At 45.5% G+C, this 22,254-nt stretch overlaps 1 protein-coding gene across 2 annotated transcripts in view; it reads right to left on the reverse strand.

Moving 5' to 3' along the window:
- The window catches only part of KY (kyphoscoliosis peptidase), a 43,588-nt gene extending 22,589 nt beyond the window's left edge, over positions 1-20,999 (reverse strand). The window contains exons 1-4 of one of the 2 annotated variants that reach the window (XM_012664449.1): positions 20,812-20,947; positions 17,502-17,564; positions 13,676-13,738; positions 1,744-1,818 (exon numbers count right to left, since the gene is read on the reverse strand). In XM_012664449.1, coding sequence (XP_012519903.1) covers positions 1,744-1,818; positions 13,676-13,738; positions 17,502-17,564; positions 20,812-20,947 — 337 coding nt within the window. Of the gene's footprint in view, positions 1-1,743; positions 1,819-13,675; positions 13,739-17,501; positions 17,565-20,811 lie in introns of both variants that reach the window. The other variant, XM_012664457.1, reaches the window with a different exon arrangement.
- Positions 21,000-22,254: the final 1,255 nt, after the last annotated feature.

Genomic DNA, 22,254 nt, shown 5'->3' on the forward strand with positions numbered 1-22,254 from the left:
CCGGGAACCAGGAAGTGGATAACAAGAAAGGAAACTGTAGTCTACAAACAGAGTTAGAAGTTGCTCTGACCCCAACACTTTGGATTATATTCAGTGGGTCCTCCTGGAATATGCCCTCCGCTGGATTCTCCTGCCATCTTGGAACACAGTGATGCTGAAAGCACTAATGAATTCACTGCCAGATAACCTCAGAACAAAAACTGATCATGGATAAAAACAAAAATAAGGGGAGGGAAAAGCAATTTGTATGGTGTTTGAAACCCAGAAAGGTCAGGTAATTATTACTATTATTATTAATTTTTGAGACAGGGTCTCATTCTGTCACCCAGGGCTAGAGTGTAGTGGCATCATCATAGCTCACTGCAACCTCAAATTCCTGGGCTCAAGTGGTCCTCCTGCTTCAGCCTCCTCAGTAGCTGGGACTACAGGTGCACACTACCACATTTGGCTAATTTTTTATTTTTTGTAGAGATGGGGTCTCGCTCTTGCTCAGGCTGGTCTTGAACTCCTGGCCTTGAGCAATCCTCCCACCTCAGCCTCCCAAAGTGCTAGCATTGTAGGCATGAGCCACTGCACCTGGCCAGGCAATTATTAAATTATTCCTTGGGAGGATTAAAGGGTAACCAAATCCTATAAATTCAGGACTGTTAAGGCAGAATGGTAGCCAATAGTTATTAGACTCCATGGGCAAAAAGAAAGGAACTTTTCTACTATGTCTGGCTTCCACCTATTAATATATTTTTGATAGAATGATGAGGGTTCAAAATGGTAACTAGCATTTATTATGTATTTACTATGCCTGGCCTGGGCTTTATAGTTACTATCTTATTTAACCTCACAAAAATCCTGTGAGGGAGGTTTACATATTTTCTTCCTTTATATATGAGAAAATTGAGCCCCAAAGAAGGGTTAAGCCACTTGCCCAAGATCACACAGCTGAAACATGTGAACCCAGCCAGTCGACCTCCGAGCCTACCATCTCTTTGCTGGACTTCCCTCCTGAGATCCTGACTGCTGAAGACTACAGGACTGGAAATGCTTGGAGGACTTTGGTTCACTGAGGGGACTTGAAGAAGACTTGAGCCTCTGCTGTTCTACAGCCTCTGCTCCTTGGCCTGCATTCCTTCTGAGCCCTCTGTTTAGCCATGAGATGGACAGATGCAGGGAGAGGGCTGAGAAAGGAGTGCAGCAGACATCATGGTCCTGGGCCTGGGATTCCACGTACCACACTGAGGGCAGCCAAATATGGTGGTTAAGATCACAGGCTTCAGAGTTGGACCTGAGTCCTGACTTACATCCTAGCTTGGTGACTTGGGCAGTTATTTTACCTCTCTGAGACTTACTTTGTTGATCTGAAAAGTGGGGATAATATTAGTATATGTCAGAGGGTTAAAAAGTTAATAAATGTAAAGTACTTAGAACTGTGCATGCCACTTTTTAGGCAGTCAGCAAATGACATCTAAAAACAAGAGCAAAAACACTCTTGTCATGAAATGCATCTTCAGCTAAATGCCTGGTGTTACCCATGCCTAATTCCAGAGAGGCACAAAAACAGTGGTAGCTGGGTGTGGAGAAGAAAGTCTTCCAGGATGAAGCTGTTATGTCTCTGTCTTTTCCCCGTTTGTAGGTCCACGTCATGCTTCTCTTTCCCTCAGAAGATGCCTGGGCTAGAGTCTGGCCCACCCAGCTGCCCTCAATCCTCCCTGCCAGCTCTCCACCACAAGCAGCACTGTACATACATACGTTTAGCCAAGGAGAACTTCTTGAGCAGCTGGGGCATGGCATCTCGAGGGTGGACCTCTACAGTTAGCTGTGTCCCTGCAAAGGAAAAAGAGGTAATATTCTCAGCTAGATGTTACCAGAAAAGGGTGAATGTCTCATGACCAATAGTTGAACAACAAAATACAATTGGTTTGAGAACTGTCATTTTTATATACAAATAATTCTTATTTTTTTCTTTAAAAACAAAACAACAAACCAAGCAGATAGTTTCTAGATTCAGGCAAGATGGAGTAAGCACGCTTGACCACCTTGTCTCTCCCACTGAATGCAACTATAAACCCTGGACAGAATGCATGGGACAACTAGTTGAGATTCTGCAAAGTAAATCATAGAAGGCTGATTGGCAATGAAGACCAGAATTTAAAACATTACCAAATTGGCAGTAAATTTGCCATTCTTCTTCCCCTTCTGGTATTACCTAGACAGGACTAAAAGGCATTTTCAAACCCAGAAGTGCACAATAGATGCAGAGAAACAACATTCAAGATAAACACTCTCTTTCTGGCCTAAGGAGTGAAAAAGGGGAGACAGAAGAGACAGAAAGAGAGGAAGAAATCTTTTGTTGTTTTTTCCTTCTTTTTCTGTTATTTCCCAACTCAGCACCCAAACAATTCTGTTGGTAACAGTGGCAGCAATGATGTTGGTGGCCAGGCAGGCACCTAAGACTTTAGGGGGAGGATAATTCTTTTTTCCTACCAGAGAACCTATAATATTGAGAGTATACACATTGTTTTTTTTCTCTGTTTTCTGCTGATTGGCCCCAGATGCAGACACAGTTTTGAGAAATGCATGGCAGGGTGAGGAAACTAAATCTCTAGCTTTTTGGCCAAGGACCAGGAAATGGGTCCTGAAGAGGAGGGAGCTTGAGATAGCAATTTCATAAGTTTGTGGATGAACTCATGCAGTCCCAGCTGAGCTGTGCATGCATGGATCTTATCCTAAACATCATACCACAATCTTTGAGAACTCAACTCTGGGGTAGGCCAATACCCAGGTCCCAGAATGGCCACTGGTGCACATGCAGGGCAGATCTGTATAGCATTGCAAAGGCTACATTTCACAATTATTCAGCTCAGGAAGACCTAGGAAAATCTCAATTTGAAAAGGAAAAGACAATCAATAGATACCCAACTCCATGATGACACAGATTTTGGAATTATCAGACAAAGACTTTAAAACAGCCATGATAACTACGCTCCCAAAAGTGAGGGCAAACAATTTTGAAATAAATGAAAAGATATAAAGTATCAGCAAAAAAATAGAAGATATAAAAAAGAAAAAATTGAAATTTTAGACTGAAAAATATAGTTTTAAAAATTCTCTGATATATATGCTCAACAGAAGAATGGAGATACAGAGTAAAGAGTCAGAGAACTTAAAGACAGATCAATAGACATTATTCAGGCTGGGTGTGGTGGCTCATGCCTTTAATCTCAGCACTTTGGGAGGCCAAGGTGGGAGGATCACTTGAGGCTAGGAGTTTGAGACCAGCCTGGGCAACATAGGATACCCTGTCTCTACAAAAAAGTTTTTAAAAATTAGCCAGGTGTGGTGGCACATGGCCTATAGTCCTAGCTACTTGAGAGGCTGAGGCAGCAGGATTGCTTGAGGAGTGATCAGCATGAATTTCAACTTACAATTAGCTGTGATTTTGCCATTCCACTCCATCCTGGGTGACAGAGAAAGACCTCATCTCTCTTAAAAAAAAAAAGACTTTATCCAATTTGAACAACAGAAAGCATGAACAGTACCTAAGGGATCTATAGTTTAACATTCATGTCACTGAAGTGTCAAAAGGAGAGGAGAAATACTATGGTGCAGAAAAAGTGTTTGAGGGATGATGAAAACTTTTGAAATTTGGTGAAGATATAAACTTGCAGATTCAAGAAACTCAGCAAATCCCAAACAGGATAAACACAAGAAAATCCAAGTCCAGATACATTATAATCAAATTCTTGAAGTCAAAGAAAAATATCCTGAGAGTAGTCAGTGAAAAGTGATGCATTACATATAGAATTGTTGCAGATTTCTCATCAGAAACCAGGTTACAAGGATGTGGAACAGTATCTTCAAAATGTTGAAAGAAATAAACTATCAACACAGAATTATACATCCAGTAAAAATATCATTCAATACTAGAGGTACAAATAAGGACATTCTTAGATAAAGTAAAGCCAAGAGAATATGTTATTGACAGACTTGCTCCAAAAGAAATGTTAATGGAAGTTTTTCAGATGGAACAGAAATGGTATCAAAGGAAAAGTTGGAAGAGGAATAGAAATGATAAATATCTAGGTAAATATATTAGTCTAGTCTCCTCTTAAGTTCTTTAAAATACGAATGATGATTGAAAGCAATGATTATAACATTGTCTGATAGGTTTTCAATATATGTAGATGTAAAATATATGATAACTATAACATAAAGTGGGAGAGTAAACGTACCTATATGGAGGTAAAATTTCCTTATTCTACTTGAGAAGTAAATATTAATTATAATTAGATTGTGAGAAATCAAGTACATATAATACAAATGGATCTATATAAAATGATATAGTAAAAAACTGAATAAATTTAAATGTAATTCTGAAAAATACAAAAATAGCAAAGAAGGTAGGAGAGAGGAAACGAAGAAACAAACAGAAAGCAAATAATAAAGTAGGATACCTAAATCCAAATGTATCAATAATTACATTAAGTATAAGTGGTCTAAACACACTAATTAAAAAATAGAGATTGTAAGAAAGGATAAACAAATAAGATTAAACTATATTCTGTTTCCAAGGATCCAAATTTAACTACTGTGATATAGGTTGGTTAAAAAACCCCAGAAAGCTGGAGTTGCTATATTAATATCAGACAAAGTAGACTTCGTAAGGAAAATGTCAGGGATAGAAGAATATTATTAAATACATAATGGTAAAAGACTTGATTCACCAAGAAGTCATAACAATTTTAAACATGTATACATCTAACAGCAAAGTTTTAAAATACATAAAACAAGAACTAATAGAACTGAAAGGAGGAATGGAAAAATCTACAGCTATAGTTGGAGATTTCAGCTCTATTCTCTCTGTAATTGAGAGAATTAATAGGAAGAAAATCAGCAAATATATAGAAGAATTGAACACCACCATCAACTAACAGGATTGTCTTGATATTTATAGAATACTCCATCCAATACCAGCAGAATCTACATTCAAGTGAATATTCAAGAATGTTCACCAAGACGGGCTATATCCTTGGTCATAAAACAAACCTTAAAAAGTTGAAGAGAACTGAAATTGTACAAAGCTGTTCTCTGACTTTAATGGAATTAAACAAGAAGTAAAAAAACCCAGAAAGTAACTGGAAGATATCTAAACACTTAAAAATTAAGTAACATACTTCCGAATAATCCATTGACCAAAGAGGAAGTCTCAAGGAAAATTAGAAAATATTTTTTACTCATCAAAAATGAAAACACAACATATCAAAATGTGTGAGATGAAGCCAAAGCAGTGCTTAGAAACAGGGTCTCATTCTGTCACCCACGTTGAAATGCAGTGGCACAATCATAGCTCACTGCAGCCTCAAACTCAAACTCTTGGGCTCAAGTGATTCTCCTGCCTCAGCCTTCCAAATAGCTGGGACTACAGGCACATGTCACTGCACTTGGCTAATTTTTCTTGTTTTTTTTTAGAGATGGGTCTCACCATGTTGCTCAGGCTGGTAGCATTAAATTCTTATATCGGAAAAGAAGAAGGTCTTAAATCAATAATCTAAACTTCTCCTTTACAAAAGTAGAAAAATAATATAGCAAATGAAATCCAAGGCAAGCAGAAGAAAGGAAATGATAAAGGTAATAGAATAAATCAATAACAACAGAGAGTAATGAATGAAACCAGAAGCTGTTTTTTTTAAAAGATCAGTAAAATTGATAAATCTCTAGCTAAAATGACCAAGAAAAAAGAGGCAAGACACAAACCAGGAGTCAAGACACCGATATCAGGAATGAAATGAAGGCCATCACTAGAGACCCTCACATCTACTGAAATAATAATAAAGGGGTACAAAAAACTCTATGCACATAAATTCTATAATTTAGATGAAATGGACCAATTCCTTAAAAGTCACAAACTACCATAAAAACTCATGCAAGAAGTAGATAATCTAAATATTCCCATATTTATTTTTAAAATTAAACTTGTATTATAGTTTAAAACCCTTCCAAAAAAAAAAAAAAGAAAAAGCCATGCTCAGATGGTTTCAGTGGTAAATTCTAACAAACATTAAAAAAAAATAACACCAATTCTCCATAAGATCATTAAGAAAACAGAAGAGGAGTGAACATTTAACAACTCATTTTGTGAGGCTAGAATTAATCTGGTACCAACAAGATAAGAAAAGAACGCTACAGACCAATATCCTTTATGAATATAAACATAAATATCTTCAATAAAATATTATAAAATTAAATCCAACAATATAATGAAAGAATAATATACCACAATCATGGGTGGTTTATTTTGGTAATGCAGAGCTGGTTCAATATTTGAAAATCAATGAACATAATTCACCATATTAACAGGCCAAAGAAGAAAAACCACAGGATCATATATATTGCAGAAGAAGCATTTGACAAAATTTAATATCCATTCATGATAAAACATCTCAACAAACTAGGAATAGAACTTTCTCAATCTGAAAAAGTGTATCTACAAAAATCATATAGCTAACAGCATATTTAATGGTGGAAAATGGTATGATAACTACATACCATTGGGACCAAGTCATGGATGTCCACTTTCACTGCTCCTAATAACATTGTACTAGAAGTCCTATCCAGTGCAATAAGACAAGAAAAAGAAATAAAGGTCATACAGATTGGAAGGGAAGAAATAAGTCTGTCTACATAGGAAATCCCAAGTAATCTACCAGAAAAAGTCCCTAGAACTAATAAGTGAGTTTAACATGGTCACAGCATACAAGATTATCACACAAAAATCAATTGTACTTCTCTATATTGGCAATTAGCAATTGAAAATTGAATTTAAAAATAATCATTTCCCACAGCTCCAAAATTTGAAATACTTAGATATAAAATGAAAACAAACAAAAAGTCCAGTAGTGGCTCATGGCTGTAATCTCAGCACTTTGGGAGGTCAAGGGGGAGGATCACTTAGGCCAGGAGTTTGAGACCAGCCTTGGCAACATAGTGAGACCCTGTCTCTACAAAAAAAAATAAAAAATAAAAAAAATTAGCCAGGCATGGTAATGTACACCTACAGTCCCAGCTACTTGGGAGGCTAAGGTGGGACAATTTCTTGAGCTGAGGAGTTGAAGGTTATAGCGAGCTACGATCAGGCCACTGCACTCTACTCCAACCTGGGCAACAAAGTGAGATCCTGTCTCTAAAAAAACAAAACAAAATAAAACAACAACAACAACAAACCCAAACAAACTACATGTGCAGAATTGTATGCTTAAAACTACAGAATATGATTAAACAAATTAGAGAGGACTTAAATAAATTGGGAGACATATTTATGAATTGGAAGATTCAATATTGTCAAATTGGTAATTCTTTCCAAATTGATCTATAGATTTAATGCAAATTCAATCAAATGCCTTGGAGGAATTTTGTAGAGATAGACAAGGTGATTCTAAAATTTGGATGTAAAGGAACTGAAATAATCAAACCAGTTTTGAAAAAAAATAGAGGACTCTCACTATCTGATTTTAAGATGTATTAATAAAGCCACTATAATAACAACAGTGTGATATTGGCAAAAGGATAGATACATAGATCAGTGGAACAGAATAGAGAGTCAAGAATAGGCCCATACAAATACGGAAAAATGATTTTTTACAAAAGCGCAAAGGCAATCCAATTTGAAAAAGGGCCAAAGAACAGATATTTTACCATAAAAGAGATTACAGATGGAAAATAAGCACATGAAAAGATGTTCAGCATCATCGGCCACTAGGAAAATACAAATTAAAACCACAACGAAACATCTATTAGAAAACCAATAATATACAGTTGACCCTTGAATAACATGGGTGTGATCTGCACGGGTCCATTATATATGGCTTCTTTTCAACCAAAGGCAGATAGAAAGTACAGTGTTTGTGGGATGCAAAACCTGCATACATAGAGGGCCAACTTTTCGTTTACGCAGGGCAGGGTGGATGGACCTGAGTATGCGCAGATTCGGTTATACACGAGTGGTCCTGGAACCGATCCCTCCCATATACAAATGGATGACTGTAATTTAAAAATGGTGATAATACCATATGCTAACAAGGATTCAGAGAAACTGGATCTTATACATTGCTGTTGGGATTGTAAAAAAGAACAGCCACTCTGCAAAATAGTTTGGCAGTTTCTTATAAAACAAAACATGTACTTACCATACAACCTAAAAATTGTACCCTTGGGCATTTATCCCAGAGAAATGAAAACTTATGTTCATGCAAAAACCCATACACAAATGTTTATATGGTAGCTCTATTCATAGTCACCCCAAATAGGAAAAAACCTAAATGTCTTTCAACGAGTGAATGAATAAACCACCTGTGGTACATCCATATCAAGGAATAGTTCTAAACAATACAAAGGACCTCTGAGGAGTGATGGGAGGTTTAGAGTACACACAAAAGAATTTTGGGGGAGTAATAAAACTGCTCTATATCCTGATAAGGTGGTGGTTACATGAGTCTATGCATGTGTTAAAACTATACACCATGAAAATTCAATTTTACTGTATGTTTATTTTAATAAAATAAAAATAAAAACAAAAATAGCAACCACAAAAAACCCTAAGCAGAATTAAAACAAAACAAAAACTTGGATGGTACAGAAGGATATAAAGTAGAAAGTGAAAATTCTTTTAAGACTTCATTTCTACATTTAAAATTTCAAAGCAGGATTATAGTAACATGCTTTTTGTTTTCTTCATTTAAGTCTTTACTTAAAAGTGAATGTAGCCATATGTCATCATTTTAAATGGCTGCATAGTACTTCTATTTTATAGATGATGTATAATTTGGATAAATAATTCCCTTTTGTTGGATATTTAGGTTTTCCCAAATGTTTTGCTTTTAGAAACAATGATGCGATCTACGTTCTGATACATGCATGTTTATGCACTTTGCAACTTAGTTCCTTTGAATAAATTCTTAAATATGGATAAAAGAATATGGAGATATTTATGGCTTTTGTTATATACTGGCAATCTTTTCCCATTAATGATTTAATCCGTTTATGATCCTACCCACATCACAAGAGATTGCCCATTTTGCTCATTGTTTCCGTAGTTGATCAAAAAATTGGCCATGATACTTTGTACTTCTTCCCAATGATAGCTCTTTTGTTCCACCCCTTGAATTTGGGCTGGCCTTGGGACTTGGTTTGGCCAATTAGCATGTGGCAGAATGATGCTGTACAAGTTTTGAGCCTAGGCCTCAAGAGACTTTGCAGCTTCCACTCTTGTTTTTGGGATCCCAGCCACGTCTGCCATGTGCATCCGTCAGGCTGTGGGTGAGAGACCCCGCGGAGCAGAGCAGAGCCTCTCATGTGAGGCCATTCTAGATCAGCTGGTGTCCAGCCAACCCACCAGCTGACAGCAAGCACAGAAGCCAGCCCAGCCAAGATCCCAGATCTGCTGGTCATGGCTCAGATGAGAAGAACGTCCAGCCAACCTGCAGACTTGTGAGTTTGTAAATGCTTGTTGTTTAAAGTCACTGAGTTTTGTGGTGGATTGTAATGTAAACCAGTGATACACTCACTGATGTTTGATTTTATCAATCTTTTAAATTTTTATCAATAAATAATGATGACTTGTTGTTTTGTATTTCTTTAATTTTTAGTGTAGTGTTCTTTGCATATATTTATTTATATTTAAATTCTTATTTCATGAATTGGCTATTTTCCTATTGATTTATTATTTTTTCCTTATTGATTTTGTAAGAGCTCCATTCATTAAGCCTTTTCCTGCTAAATGCGTTGCAATTATTTTTCATAGAATAATAATGCCGACTTTCTTGGGTAGCTCATAAACTTGTTCTGGGTGCCAAAGAAGGTAATTCTTAAACAATTTTAAAAGATAAATGTGGCCTCCCAGGGCATTGCTTTGAAGGTGTTAACATTCATTTTGAAGTGTTCCTAGCACATTCATTGTCAGAGAAAATCCGCCTTGCGAGTCTATAATTAAGATAGTAAGTATTTCAGCGTTCAAGGCCTAATTCAGATCTGGTCATAGGATCGGGTGCTATTGCCATGCGGCAGCAAATGGCTCCTGTGTCTTCCCATGGTGCGCAAGCATGGGCCTGCTCTCCTTTGCCTTTTCACTTTCTCCACCTGAAAAACACTCCAAGGTATTTTTCAAAGTGGGTGCCAAGTAGCACTTGGCTACAAGATGCCTTGTGAAGAACGAATTGAGAAACATGCCCCCTCTCTCCCCTCTTGTAGGTCATAATACACAATGCTCTGAGAAGGTCTGCAGCAAAGAATTCTATTCAAATTAGTGTATTTTGTCAAACACGATTTGGAAAATGCTGGACTGAAACAATCTCTATAAGCTTAGAGAAGCTGCAAAAGTGAACAACTTGTTGGAATAGGGTTCAATAACAAACCTCTTCCCCAAACTTCTCATAGCATCCAGGTATTTCCAACCACTCCTAATTCAGCCATGTCTCTTTGTCAAAGAATGATCAAGCTGAAAAACAAAATGTCATTAAAGCCCTTCCAGGGCTGGGTTGTTGAAGTAGTCTCAGAACATGGCCCTGGCCTGGAATCTCCATCCATCACCATTCCTAATCCCTTTTCTCCTCTCTGCAATTCCTCTTTCCCCTCAGACAGGAGCTGGAGTCCAGTATTTTCCTGAATCCCACTTCCTGGCTCTCCGCGAAGCTGTGCTGCTGCTTAGCGTTCCCTCAAGGCAACCAGCAAAGCTCTCAGCTGCCCTGATGTGTGGGGGAGTGTGACTCCTGCTCTCACTTGCAGCTGTGTGAGGGCACATCTGGGTGGCTTCGCTGGCTCCAGGAACTGGGCCTGGGCTGGGCACATTGTCTCCAGGCGAGTGGCATTCACAATATAGCTCCATGCTTCCTAAGGGCATGAAGTGGACAGAGTTTGCTGACTATGACATTCTTGTATCAAACAAAACTCTTAATTTAAGAAAAAACATTAATTCGACCAATCTCTAATTCAAGAGAGTGGAACATCATTTGTAGCAAAATTCACAGTCAGATCTAAACCGTAAATATAAGCAGATACCATTCTACCAATCTTGACCATTAACCATCACAACCAAACCTAAAGGAGGCCCTTCCTGGGACTCCAGGTCACCTGGCTGGCCTCTCTCATGCACCCCTCCCCAGCGCTACCAGTTGTCAACCAAATAACATTTCTGAAGCTGCAGCTTTGGTCATCTCAGTAAAAGTGTGTTAGTGATTGTTTTCTGCTAACCCTAAGAATGGCTCCCATGCCCTTTCTCTACATCCTGCTGGCTCCCCTTCCTTTCCCTGCCCTATCAGAAATGGAGACGCACACAGGCAAGCACAAGCATGTCTGCGTGCGTGCTGCCCTGGGTCTGCCGTTTGCTCGGTCAGGAAATTTCTCCTACCTGGCATCTTCTCTCCGGATTTCTTCAGGTTTCAGTCAGGATTTATCTAAAGGCCCAATTTGCTCAGAACACCTAACGCAGGATGGCAAACAGGTTCCATGTTGTTCATTTACTCTGACTGATTGGAAGTGGCTGTCTGAAGTGATCAATCAACAAAGACTATCAGGGGTGTGTGTGTGTGTGTGTGTGTGTGTGTGTGACTGTGTGAGTGTGCACAGGCACATGGGTGTATGTGTGCAGGGGCTGTGGCATTCATGAAAGATATTTGTCATCATTGGCTTAAGGTGTTTGTTAACTTTTTCTACAATAGGTTGCCACATTTACAACACAGATTTTTTGCCTTGGAATTTTTTCCCGCAGTAGCTGAGAGTCAGGTAAACCTTAGCTAAGGCATTCATAATTTTAAAAACACCCTTAATCAGACCCTGGTGAGTTGTTCAACAGAGACGTGCTGTGTTCTGCCCAGGACACACCAGTCAAGAGGTGGTGAGCTGTGACGTCCCAGAAGCGAGCATGCTGGATGGTGATGGGAACTGCCCAGCTCTCTCAGACACGGACAGAGCACCACAGGCCCACACGTGCGCACACCCTCACAGCACGCGCCCCTGGGAACAAGCTCAGTTGCACACCCAAATGTGGGAGCCAGAACTGATTTTGGGCTTCCGACCCAAAAGAAATAAATTTGTATTGTTTTAAGCCACAAGATTTTTGGAAATTTGCTATAGCCGCTGTAGGAAACTAATACATAACCCTGCGTGCCCCTCCAACCCCCACATGCACGCCCACACCCCCATCAGCCTTCCTGCTTCGTTTCCCCCTCTGTCTTATCTGACTCACTGTGCTTTGCTTGTTAGCATTGTCTGTCCTCCCTCACTGGGGTGTCAGCTGTATGAGGACAGGGGCCTTTGTCTGTTTTGCTCACTAAGTGAGATAAGTGGTTGCTAATCTACTCGCATAACAAGATCTTGGTGTTCAGTTAGGTCCATTTCAGACAAGCAGCAAGGGCCTGGGCTTGTCCTTGTGGTGCTCAGAGCAGGTAGCAGGTCTTCGTGGGCCCACAGAGTGAGCTCTAAGGCCTGTTCTGGAGCCGTATTCCCAGGAATTCTGGCCTAAAAGGACACTGACCTGGACTGCACAGAGAGACAGCTCCCTCAGCTGGCGACCTGAGCTGGGGAGCCCTTCTTCACTGCCTACCAGCGCCTTTCTGTGAAGATGCTGGGCCAGCCTGGGTTTCAGAGAGCCATTCCCTGAGAGGCTCTGATCCCCCAGTGCTTCCAGAGTCCTCCTGCATCACGGGGTGGCGGGTGTCCACTGCCTCCACACGTGATCAGACAATTTCCTCACAGGTTAGGGCATCAGCACTAAGAACAACCATGGTGAACTTAGGGCTGAGTCTGTGAGAGCTCTCAGACAGCAGCCCTTCTATGCAGAGCAGTTAGCCAAGGTGGGCCGGGAGTCTAACTTGGCCTCACCTCCAGCTGTGGCTGTGGGGCCCTCCTGTCCCTGTCCCATCAAGTTCTCAGATCCAGTCAACTGCAGTCAGTGGTGCCCTCGCTTGCCCTTCCCGACCCCCCAGAGACTGTCTGTGAAAAGAAAAGCGAAGATTCCCAGGGAAGGGCCCGCTCACTCTGCCTTGCTGCAGCAAACTCGCACTGGGAAGAAGGCCTGAGAAGAGTCAGTCTCAGGAGGAGAGGCCAAAGAACTGCTGTGACTCACAACAAGAGAGGGCTTGGATGTCATGAGCCAGTGGGGGAGGCCAGTTTCCAGGGAGCTGCGGGAGCAAAGCCATGTGAAGGGTAACAGCTGAGGCCTTGCTGGGGCTGAGGGGGGTCAGACTGCCCAGCTCTGACTCTTGCTGGCCATGTGATCTTGGACACATGACAGCCTTTCCAAACCTCAGTTTACTCATCTGTAAAATGAGGATAGTAAGTTCCTATCCAATAAGATTGCTTAATTTACCTAAGAATACACATGTAAATGGCTTAGCAATCAATAAATGTTAGCTATAGTGACGATGGTGATGGTGATGATGATGCCAGCAGTGAGCTCTGTGGCCCAAGGACTTTATTTCTTGATCCCATGGTAGGGGTAGACTCTGGCCCTGCAGCCTCTCATTGCTTCCTGCAGGATGCAGGGAAAGGAAAAGGGTGCTCCAGCATCCACGGGGCAGAGAGGACCCTGCTCCCTGCAGCTTGAGCTCCACACCCCAGGCTCTTTCTGGCTGGGGTAGCAGACTGGGGCACACAGCCGCAGGAGAGATCATGACTAACTGCGATCACTTACCTTGGTTGTCATAGGAAGTGATGACCTGGGGTTGCTGAAGGTGCTGCTTCTCCGCCAGGTTTCCTAGTTAAGGATGACAGAGAAGCCTGCAGTGACCACTGGGACCATGGTGGAATTTTCCTGGGGCACAGTAGGGAGCTGTGTGTATGTGCAAGAAAGGCGTGCTGGCAGGGGCTGAGCACATCCGCAGGCCTAAACATGTGCACACACTCATGGCGTGCACACCTGTGAACCGGCAGTTACACACCTGAACACGGAGACAAATGCCTAGGAGCCCCTGTGCACACACCCCTCACGCTCTGAGCAGGTGCCAGCGCATGCTGGTTTTCTTCTAGAGCAGGCTGCTGAAGACTTCCATGGTCTATGGAGCCATAATTCCTGACTTTGGTATTGCCAGGCAGTTGCCAAAGCACTTTGCCATACGTGGATGCCTCATTGATCTTCATACCTCTCCGTGGCAGAGGCTGGGGCGTTCTGACCTGGGATTTGACCCCAAGTCTTCTGACTCCTGCCTCCCTTGGAGAAAACTGGGACCAGCCTGCCTTCTACTCCAGCCTAGGAGTTGGGATGATGTGAAGTCTCGTTCGGCTTCATAAACATTTACAGGGCACCCACTATATGCAAGTTCTCTCCACACACTAGGGATATTTCTGTCCCTGGAACAGAGAGCTGTCCTCAGAGCCTAGTGGGGTCAGGCTGCTGTGGAGAGATGGTTCATTCATGCCATCGGCCATGAAGGGGGAACTCGCAGGCTTACCTGCCCCTCCTACAAGAAGCATGACCTTTTTCCTCCGTCCCTTCTCTACAGTTGAGGCTGTGGCCTGGTCTTACTGAGGCTGCCCTTGGACCTCTGCTTCAGAGGGGCAGGGAGGGGCAAGGTGCAGGACTGTGGCACCAGAGGTTCCCCACCATGACCACCTTTGCCTGCCATCTTCTCCGTCTGGCTTCCCACTGGCCTGCAGTGGACTTGTCACTGAAAGTGGCTACTGGGACCAGTGCCTTGGTCTGGGAATAAGCATGCCTCCGGGGTGCTGGCCTGAACAGGTTCCATTCAGGTGACTCTCCCTGTGTACCCAACCAGACGGACCACTCAGTGCTTCCCATGCCTGGGCCCAAGCAGAAGCCAGTCAAGGTGCATGGGTGGGTGGGGTACCAAGCTGGTCGGGACTTGTGATCCACCTGTCACAGTCTTGCCCTGGAAAAGCCTGCCTGCTCCAGCCTTCTCCTATGAACAGGCCCAGCCAGGCCCCCGAGGCCCCTGTTAGTCTGCCGAGGGCCAGGTCCACTAAATGCGCCAACACTGGGTGATGTAGCATGCTGGGCTGGAGCCCCACACCAGACTCAGGTGAGGACAGGGAGGCCACCTCCTGCGGGCACAGCTGGCAGCATCTCAGCTGACCGAGAGAGGAAACAGGATCTGGGAAGGGAATCCTCCAGAAGGGTGATTGGCTGGCATGGCTGCTGCGGGGTATTTATAGTCAGGGCTGCACAATTGGTTTCCATGTAGCTGTGGGGCGTCAGTTGCTGTGCTGCTAGGCAGACTTCGGCCAGGACCAAGGAAAGCAGCCAATCACAGCAGGGGAAGCCCGTTGCTGGGCAAGCTATGGGGCAGGGGAGGGGAGTGGGGGTGGTTGGCTCAGCCCAAACACCTGTTGCTTCGAGAAGTTTGGAACACTCCAGGCTCCCCCACCCTGCCAACGCCCTAGCCCAAGGAGTGCACAGGGCAGCGAGGGGGGAAATGTGCCCTTTTGGATCAGCCCCATGTTCAGCCTCGTTTGTGCACACTCCACCAGCACATGCCATCAGCTGCTTCCTTCTCAGATGAAGGCATCCAGTTACCAGGGTTGGGCGGTCTGCTGGTTACCAGAGCTGGGTGCCTTGGGCACTAACAAGGCAGGTATGAGAAAAGGTCAGCTTCAATACCTATATCCAGAATCTCAACATCAGAAAACAGAGAAAGAAGCTACAATTTTAAATCCTGCATGCATGAAAATGTGCCATTTGAAAAACAAATGAAATTTTACTTTACACATATTGGTGGGGTGGTGGAAGCATTGTCCTTCCTGGACTCAGGGCCTCTTAGAGCCTCTCTCCAGCTCTGCATTTATGTGAAGCTCTCAGTTCTCATGGAGGTTTCGTAAGAACTACTTTAATTGTCCTCTATTGGCTGATACATTGTCCTAAGTCTCACTTCATGTCTTTTACAAGAGCCTTGTAACAGTCTTGTAATCGCCACTGTGTCACTCTGTGTTGTGTGTATTTTTTCAACTAAATCAGAAGACTGGAAGATGGTAAAATAGGATGAATTCAGTATATTTCAATCCTCTCCTGTTGGAATAACATTCCTGAGAAGCCCTAAGGTGAGTGTCAGACAAGCCAGGCAAGGTAAGCACGAGCTGCAATAAACAAGGATGCAGCGTCTCTTTGCTCCTGCTCACACATGGGCCCGGTGTGCATGCCCTGCATGGCCACTTTTGTGGCTGACAGGCCTCTGGAGGTCTGACTCTCATGGCAGTTCTCACTAGCCCACAGCATAGTTTTGCTAGCTTTGGCATCTACCTCAGTAGAGCTAAAGTTGGCATGTCTACCACCTGATGGCCCCACCAGCAGGGTTAAGGAGGCCATTGCACCCACACAGGCCATCAGCCAGGACACAGAGGTGTGGCCCTCCTGGCCGGGTGAGGGGCAGGCGTGTCTCAAGGATGACCCCTACCATGAGCAGGGGAGGAGGCACAAGAAAGTTCTTTATCCCCAGGATGTTGAATATTATGGTTCCAGTCATTTTAACGTAGGCCCTCGAAGTCAGGGTTCTTGGCTGCCTTATTCTACTGTTTTATCCCCAACATTTAGAATCGTGCCTGGCACAAAGTAAGTGCTATAAACATTTGTTGAGGGAATGACTGAATGAATTTACTTTTAGAACTTTATCCTTCCTTCTTTACTGTCAGAAGGATGGTACAACAATAGCTGTTCAGTCTTACTCATTGGCAGCAGCCCTGTTTCCCCATTTGTGGAGGGTCATGGAGGGTGGTTCCTTCAGACTGGCATTTGAAGAGCCAGTTGTCTGATCCCAGGGCTCTCATAGCTGGGGTTTGCGGAGCTCCCTACTGGGGCCTGGGGGTGGAGGTCTGATTCTTATTCTTATTAGAATTCTCACATGCCTACTGTGCATTATCACAGATGTTTGTCCCTGGAGGCTGGGCTAATGAATCTCTGAAGGACCCATCACAGTTGGCTCATCCATAGCACTCCCAGAGAGATCCTGGCCCTGCAGGGGTGACAGACACCTGGCACCAGAGAGAAGAGGCTTGGAAGCTGATTTCTTATTGAATTCTGGGCCAGCAGTGAGCTATAAAACTCTTGAGTGATGTCTCCCCAGGCCTCAGGTAAATCCATCCCAAGGAAGACCACTGTCCCCTCTGTTGGGAAACATTTCCAAAAGATGGATGGCTTGCATGACACAAGCAGCCCTGCCTCCTGTGGGAGCACGTTCAACCTCACCATCCCAAGTGATGCCAAGTCCTCCCCTATAGCTCAGCCAGAAAACAAGTGGGTGCTGAAGTTCATGGCATCACTCTTCAGCTACAGCCTCCAGAAGAGCAACAGACCCAATGCCAGGAAAACCTTGCTACTGTCACAGTGGCCCTAGAGGCCTGGTTGGGTCAGGAGCAGCCACTTTCTGCTCAGTGCTTAGATATCTAGGGGAATCTCATTTCTATCTGTCTAGGGCCAGTCTTTAAATGAGTGAAACCCAGTCCTTCCAGTGATTATTCAATGTACTGAATTCCAGAGACTGACAAGAAAAGAAAAAGAAAAGAGAATTTACCGTGAAGGTTGTTTCCTTCTAATTTCTGCCATCTTCGGACTCCATTTCCGACGCCTTGGAATCCTGTGAAATAACGAGGTTCTCTGAGGTGGGAGGCCCAGGGCAAGTGAGTGATTGACAATGGCAGACTTATCTGGGCTAAAGTAGGGCAGGTGGCACTTGGCTCTCTTGGGATCTGGGGGAGGCGGCCCAGGAATGAGATGCACGTGGGGAAAGAATGTAACCCTCAACATTCAAAATATTAAAAAAATGCCAAAACAGTTTTCGAGGGTGGTGAGGTTGGTTATCAGGATCATCTGGGGAGAATCTCTGTAATACAGATGCAGATTTTCCACTTCCACATCTCCACCGCATGGATACGAAAGCACTATTTTAGAAGACACTTGCTATCCACTTTGCCTGCCTATTTCTGTATATGGCGAGTCCCCCACTTCTAGATGTTGGGTGGGGGTGGGCAAAGGCTGCCTATCCCCATGGGAATGGAAAGCCACAGCTGCCTGCTCTCCCAGCGTCCCTTGCAGCTCCAGCATGGACACGTGGGGCCCGGCTGTAGCCAATCAGATGCACCTGTGTCCCACTCTGACTTGGGACCTGGTGATGCAACGGGAAGTGAAGGGAAGGGAAGGGAAGCTCTCACTCTGGCGGTGGCTGTAAGTGGTAGCCGCAAGGTCGAGTTCCTGGCACAGATATGGCATACATTCTGGCAGCAGGAGCTGCTGCAATAAAATTGAGTTCCTGGCGCAGAAAGAGTATCTAGTGCTCCTCAGTGGCCGCAGGGGTTTCCTGAACAGATCAGCTCTGTGGTGCTGTTTATGGCACTGTTCCTGGGATATGAGCCTCGAGTCTCAGCCCTTTCAACCACACAGAGACCCCCGCTCCTTTCTTTTCTGCAGAGTCCTCCACAGTCAGTACCTGTGGTTTACCACTTGGAATGTTCAGTGACACACTCATGCAGTGCAATACACAAGTCACATAGACTTTCGGGATAAAACCTAAGACTTTGAAGCCCCTTCAGACTAGCTGCAGGCGGATTTGGGCTACCTCCTTCCCTGCCACAGGAATACATACACTCTCCTCTCTTATAGGAGCTGAGGGCTTCCAGGCATGTTTTTGAGAAGCACTGCTCTAAGGAAATGGCTGGGAGGATGCTAGGGCCCTCGAAGAAATGGGAGATAGCATCTGCTGGCCTTGCAGCCCAATCTCTGGTGGCCCAGCCTGTCCATATTCTCCTTGCCTTCTTGTCCCTCTGACTCCACCAGCAGCAAGAGCCACCTGGTTACAGCTTCACTCTGTCCTCCGCATTGTGACAATAACTGAGCTTTGATGTTTTGTGACATGGAGTGCAGGTCCTCCTTTGTAGAGCCAAGGAAGATCTGCTCCACAGTGAAGGACCAGAAGCGCAGAGGAGACAGGAGGAGACACCTGAAAGTCGGTATGGGTTTGTTTTGGATCTTTGCACCAAAGGGGCGCCTTGGAACAAGTTCATCTTGTTCAGCATTTTCCTCCCTTAGGCTGTGTCTGGAGGAGTGGCCTGCAAGCTGGCTTAGCCTGGGGTCTCCTGGATACCATCACTGCCCAGCAGGCATAGGAGGCCATTCACTTCCCCTCTTCTCTGCTCTGATGCAGAGTTGTCTGATTGTGAATAAGTGACACAGGTCTCTCCGCTGTCTTTCATGGCATCTGTGAGAAACTTCCATTGGGAAAATATTTAGAGAAAAATACCAGCAGAAAGAGCCTAGCAAGCAGGGGTCTTTTTTCCCCCTGAGTCATGATGGTGAGTTGAAGTGTGCTGGTCTGGAGTTATGGGGGTTTGTGCTGGGTGTTGGACACCTCTTGGGGGCAGTCCCACTGCCCAGCATTTCCTGGGCTTCTCTGCATTCTTTGCCCTCTCTAGCGTCAGAGCCTTTAGGAAAGATGTGATCAGAGGGGACGGGGAGGTGAGGACTCACGGGCTGAGCTAGAACTGGGTCTCATCACACACTGCGGGAATCTCCTTTCTATCAAGAAGCTGATGACCTCTGCTGATTTTCTAATGACACATACGGCAGGTGGGCCATTTCCCCTTCTCCCAGGATCAGCGCTGAGAACTAAAGAACAATTAACCTGAACAGTTCCTGGCCCTCAAATCCCTCCTGAGACTGGAGCACCTGTCAACGTAGCCCTCTGGAATCTATTTCTTTCCCCTGCCTACCTCCCCAAGAGGTCCCCAGGTGCTCTGGAGGTAGCTGCAGCCTCTGTGGCTGCTGGTGGCAAGGCCATCCATGGCACCATTGCTTTTGCAAGGCAGGTGGAAGGTGGATGTTCAATGTGCACAGGGGCTCTGGGGACAGAAGAGCCAGGGGCAGAGTAGCAGCAGGAACACAAAGGAGTTTAAGAGCTAGAGGGAGGGTGGGAGGCAAAAGTCATTTTCCTACATAGGCTATGAAGCATTGAACCTAAGAACCGGCACACAATCAGCCTAGTGCCCCCTCACACCAGCCTCCAAAAGGGGTCTGGACACAGGATCTGAGGTTCCCAGACTTCTCAGGGGTTTATTTAACCTCCACTATTATTCGTCTAGACTCTGTTCACTTTGTGTCCTATCGTCTTGTCTGGAGAACACAGAGACCTGGGTCCTGCTTTCCACGGTCCCTCTATAAACAGTCACTGTATTTACCCATCTACCGTTCTCCAGAAACTCTGCAGGACAAGTAAAACTGATGCATAAGTTCAAGTGGGGAGAGCAGATTTTAAATCTCACCCTCCCCAAGCCTGTGTTCCTTTTACCCCTTTCATGCCTTCTATCTGTAGGAAGCTGAGAGAGAGGCTAAAGAGAGGGGAAACTGAGGCTGGAAATTGTACAAGGCCAATAAGGGAGCGCCTCTTCTCAAAGTCCGACTCAGCACACAGATTTCCCTGGGTCTCCGTGCCCTGCAGTGTGTTGTAGGGGCTGGGGGCAGGCCTCCACTACCTGTGAGTCAGGCCAGAGGCTCTGGCCCCCTTCCTTCAGGGCATCTTCCAACCCTGATCTGTGCCCTTCAGGGAGTGGCTGGGAGGAAACAGGCTCCCCGGGGGTGACGGAAGCACCCACGGGCCTGCACGGGGAGTTAATCTGGGGCAATGACCAGGCTGCTCATTGCCACGAGACTGAGCGTTGCCACGGGACGCCAGTGCTACGGCGCGGAGGCGAAGGCAGCCTGGGGAAGAGGGTCAGGCTCGCTGACCTCGACCGGGGTCGCGTGGGGCGCCCCCCGGCGGGCGGGCCCTAGGGAGAGAGGGCGAGGAGGCCCAGGTGTCCGGGGCCCCAGGACACAGCCCGGGCGCGCGTTACCTCCGCAGCGCTGCAGCAGAGCGCCCGGGTCCGCCTGCAGGTCTGAGTGCGTGCCCTGTGCGGCGCGCCGCTTCTCCGAGTGCACGATCAGCAGCATGTCGATAGACACGGCGTTGATGTCCTTCTTCAGCTCCATGGTGCCGCCTCCCTCCCGACTGGGGCGCTGCGGCCGCTCGCTAGGCTGCTTGCGTTGCAAATGGCCCCGTGCGCGCGGCTGCCCGGCGCGGGAGAGGGCGAGGGCGCGGGAGAGGGCGCTCCCCCGCCGCCGGAGCCGCCGCGCGCAGCGTTTCGCTGACTTTGCCAAACATGCCATTAGGGCCCGCCCGAGAGGGCGCTACCCTAATGAAGCGGCTCTAAGTCACCTTTGAAAGGAAATCCCCGGGGCTGAGCCCTGACCTGCACCGAGGCCGCAGTGGGCAGAGGCGGCAGCCTCTTCCAGAGCCTCTTTCCCCGCACTTGCACTCCCGCCCCGTGCACTTGAAGCTCCGGTCCTGAGTTCCAGGACTGCTCCCACTGGCTGAACGCTGCCTCATCCCCATGATCTCCGGGGTTCCCGGGAGGACTCAAACCGGAACTCCTCCGAGGCCACTGGCAAATACAGAAATTGCACAGTGCTGTCAACGTTGGGTGTTGGTTCTGGAGAGGGAAGACAGCAGGGGGCTCCAGATTGAATTGCAAGGCAGGCAGAAATTAGCTAAGTTTTGGCCTTGGCCTCTCTTATTCCCGGGGTGGGTCTTGGAGGTTGACAGCCCTCTCTGTAAGAGTGAGCCGGGTGGGGTGTTGGGGTCAGGACCTCTCCCCAGTGATGGCCCCTCCAGAACTTGAAACATGCCCTCTGGGCATCAGGCTAACACTCCTCTTTAGCCTGAAATGAAAATCTTAAAATCTCTGCTCCTTCTAGAAGCCTGGCTCCTGCCCTGCGGGGAAGGGAGGAGGGGAAGAGGAGCAGGCTGGGGCACAGGGAGCTGCCTGCTGCTGTCAGGGAGCTGGACCTGAGAACCGTCTATTTTTAGCAGGGCCTGGCCTGCCCAGCCAACAGCAGCCGGGCTTGGCCACAGGTCTCCGGCATGTTTACATGGCATCTGCTTGATAGCCCTGGGCACTATGGGTCCACCCTGCTGAGGGCAGTCCCTTAATTTGACTTTCCACCATTAATAAATGCCCCCACAGGAAGGCCTTTGCTCTGGGACCCCTCCCCACATTGCAATGTACTGACCTTTACAGCATGAGCCCTGAGAGCTCTGCCTTCTCCTTGGAGCAGCCTGCACCACACAGACTGTGTTCCAGTACCAGCTCCACCATTTGTTGCGACCTTGGACCAGCCATTTCCCCTCCATATTCTCACCCATATCACTGAGTTGATAAAAATTCTCATAGGGCTGTTGTGAGAATGACATGCATTTAAAGGTGGCCGGTGCACAATAAGTGGTCTTCAAATGATAG

Source organism: Propithecus coquereli, unplaced genomic scaffold, assembly GCF_000956105.1.
Source record: "Propithecus coquereli isolate 6110/MARCELLA unplaced genomic scaffold, Pcoq_1.0 Scaffold12, whole genome shotgun sequence".
Taxonomy (NCBI): domain Eukaryota; kingdom Metazoa; phylum Chordata; class Mammalia; order Primates; family Indriidae; genus Propithecus; species Propithecus coquereli.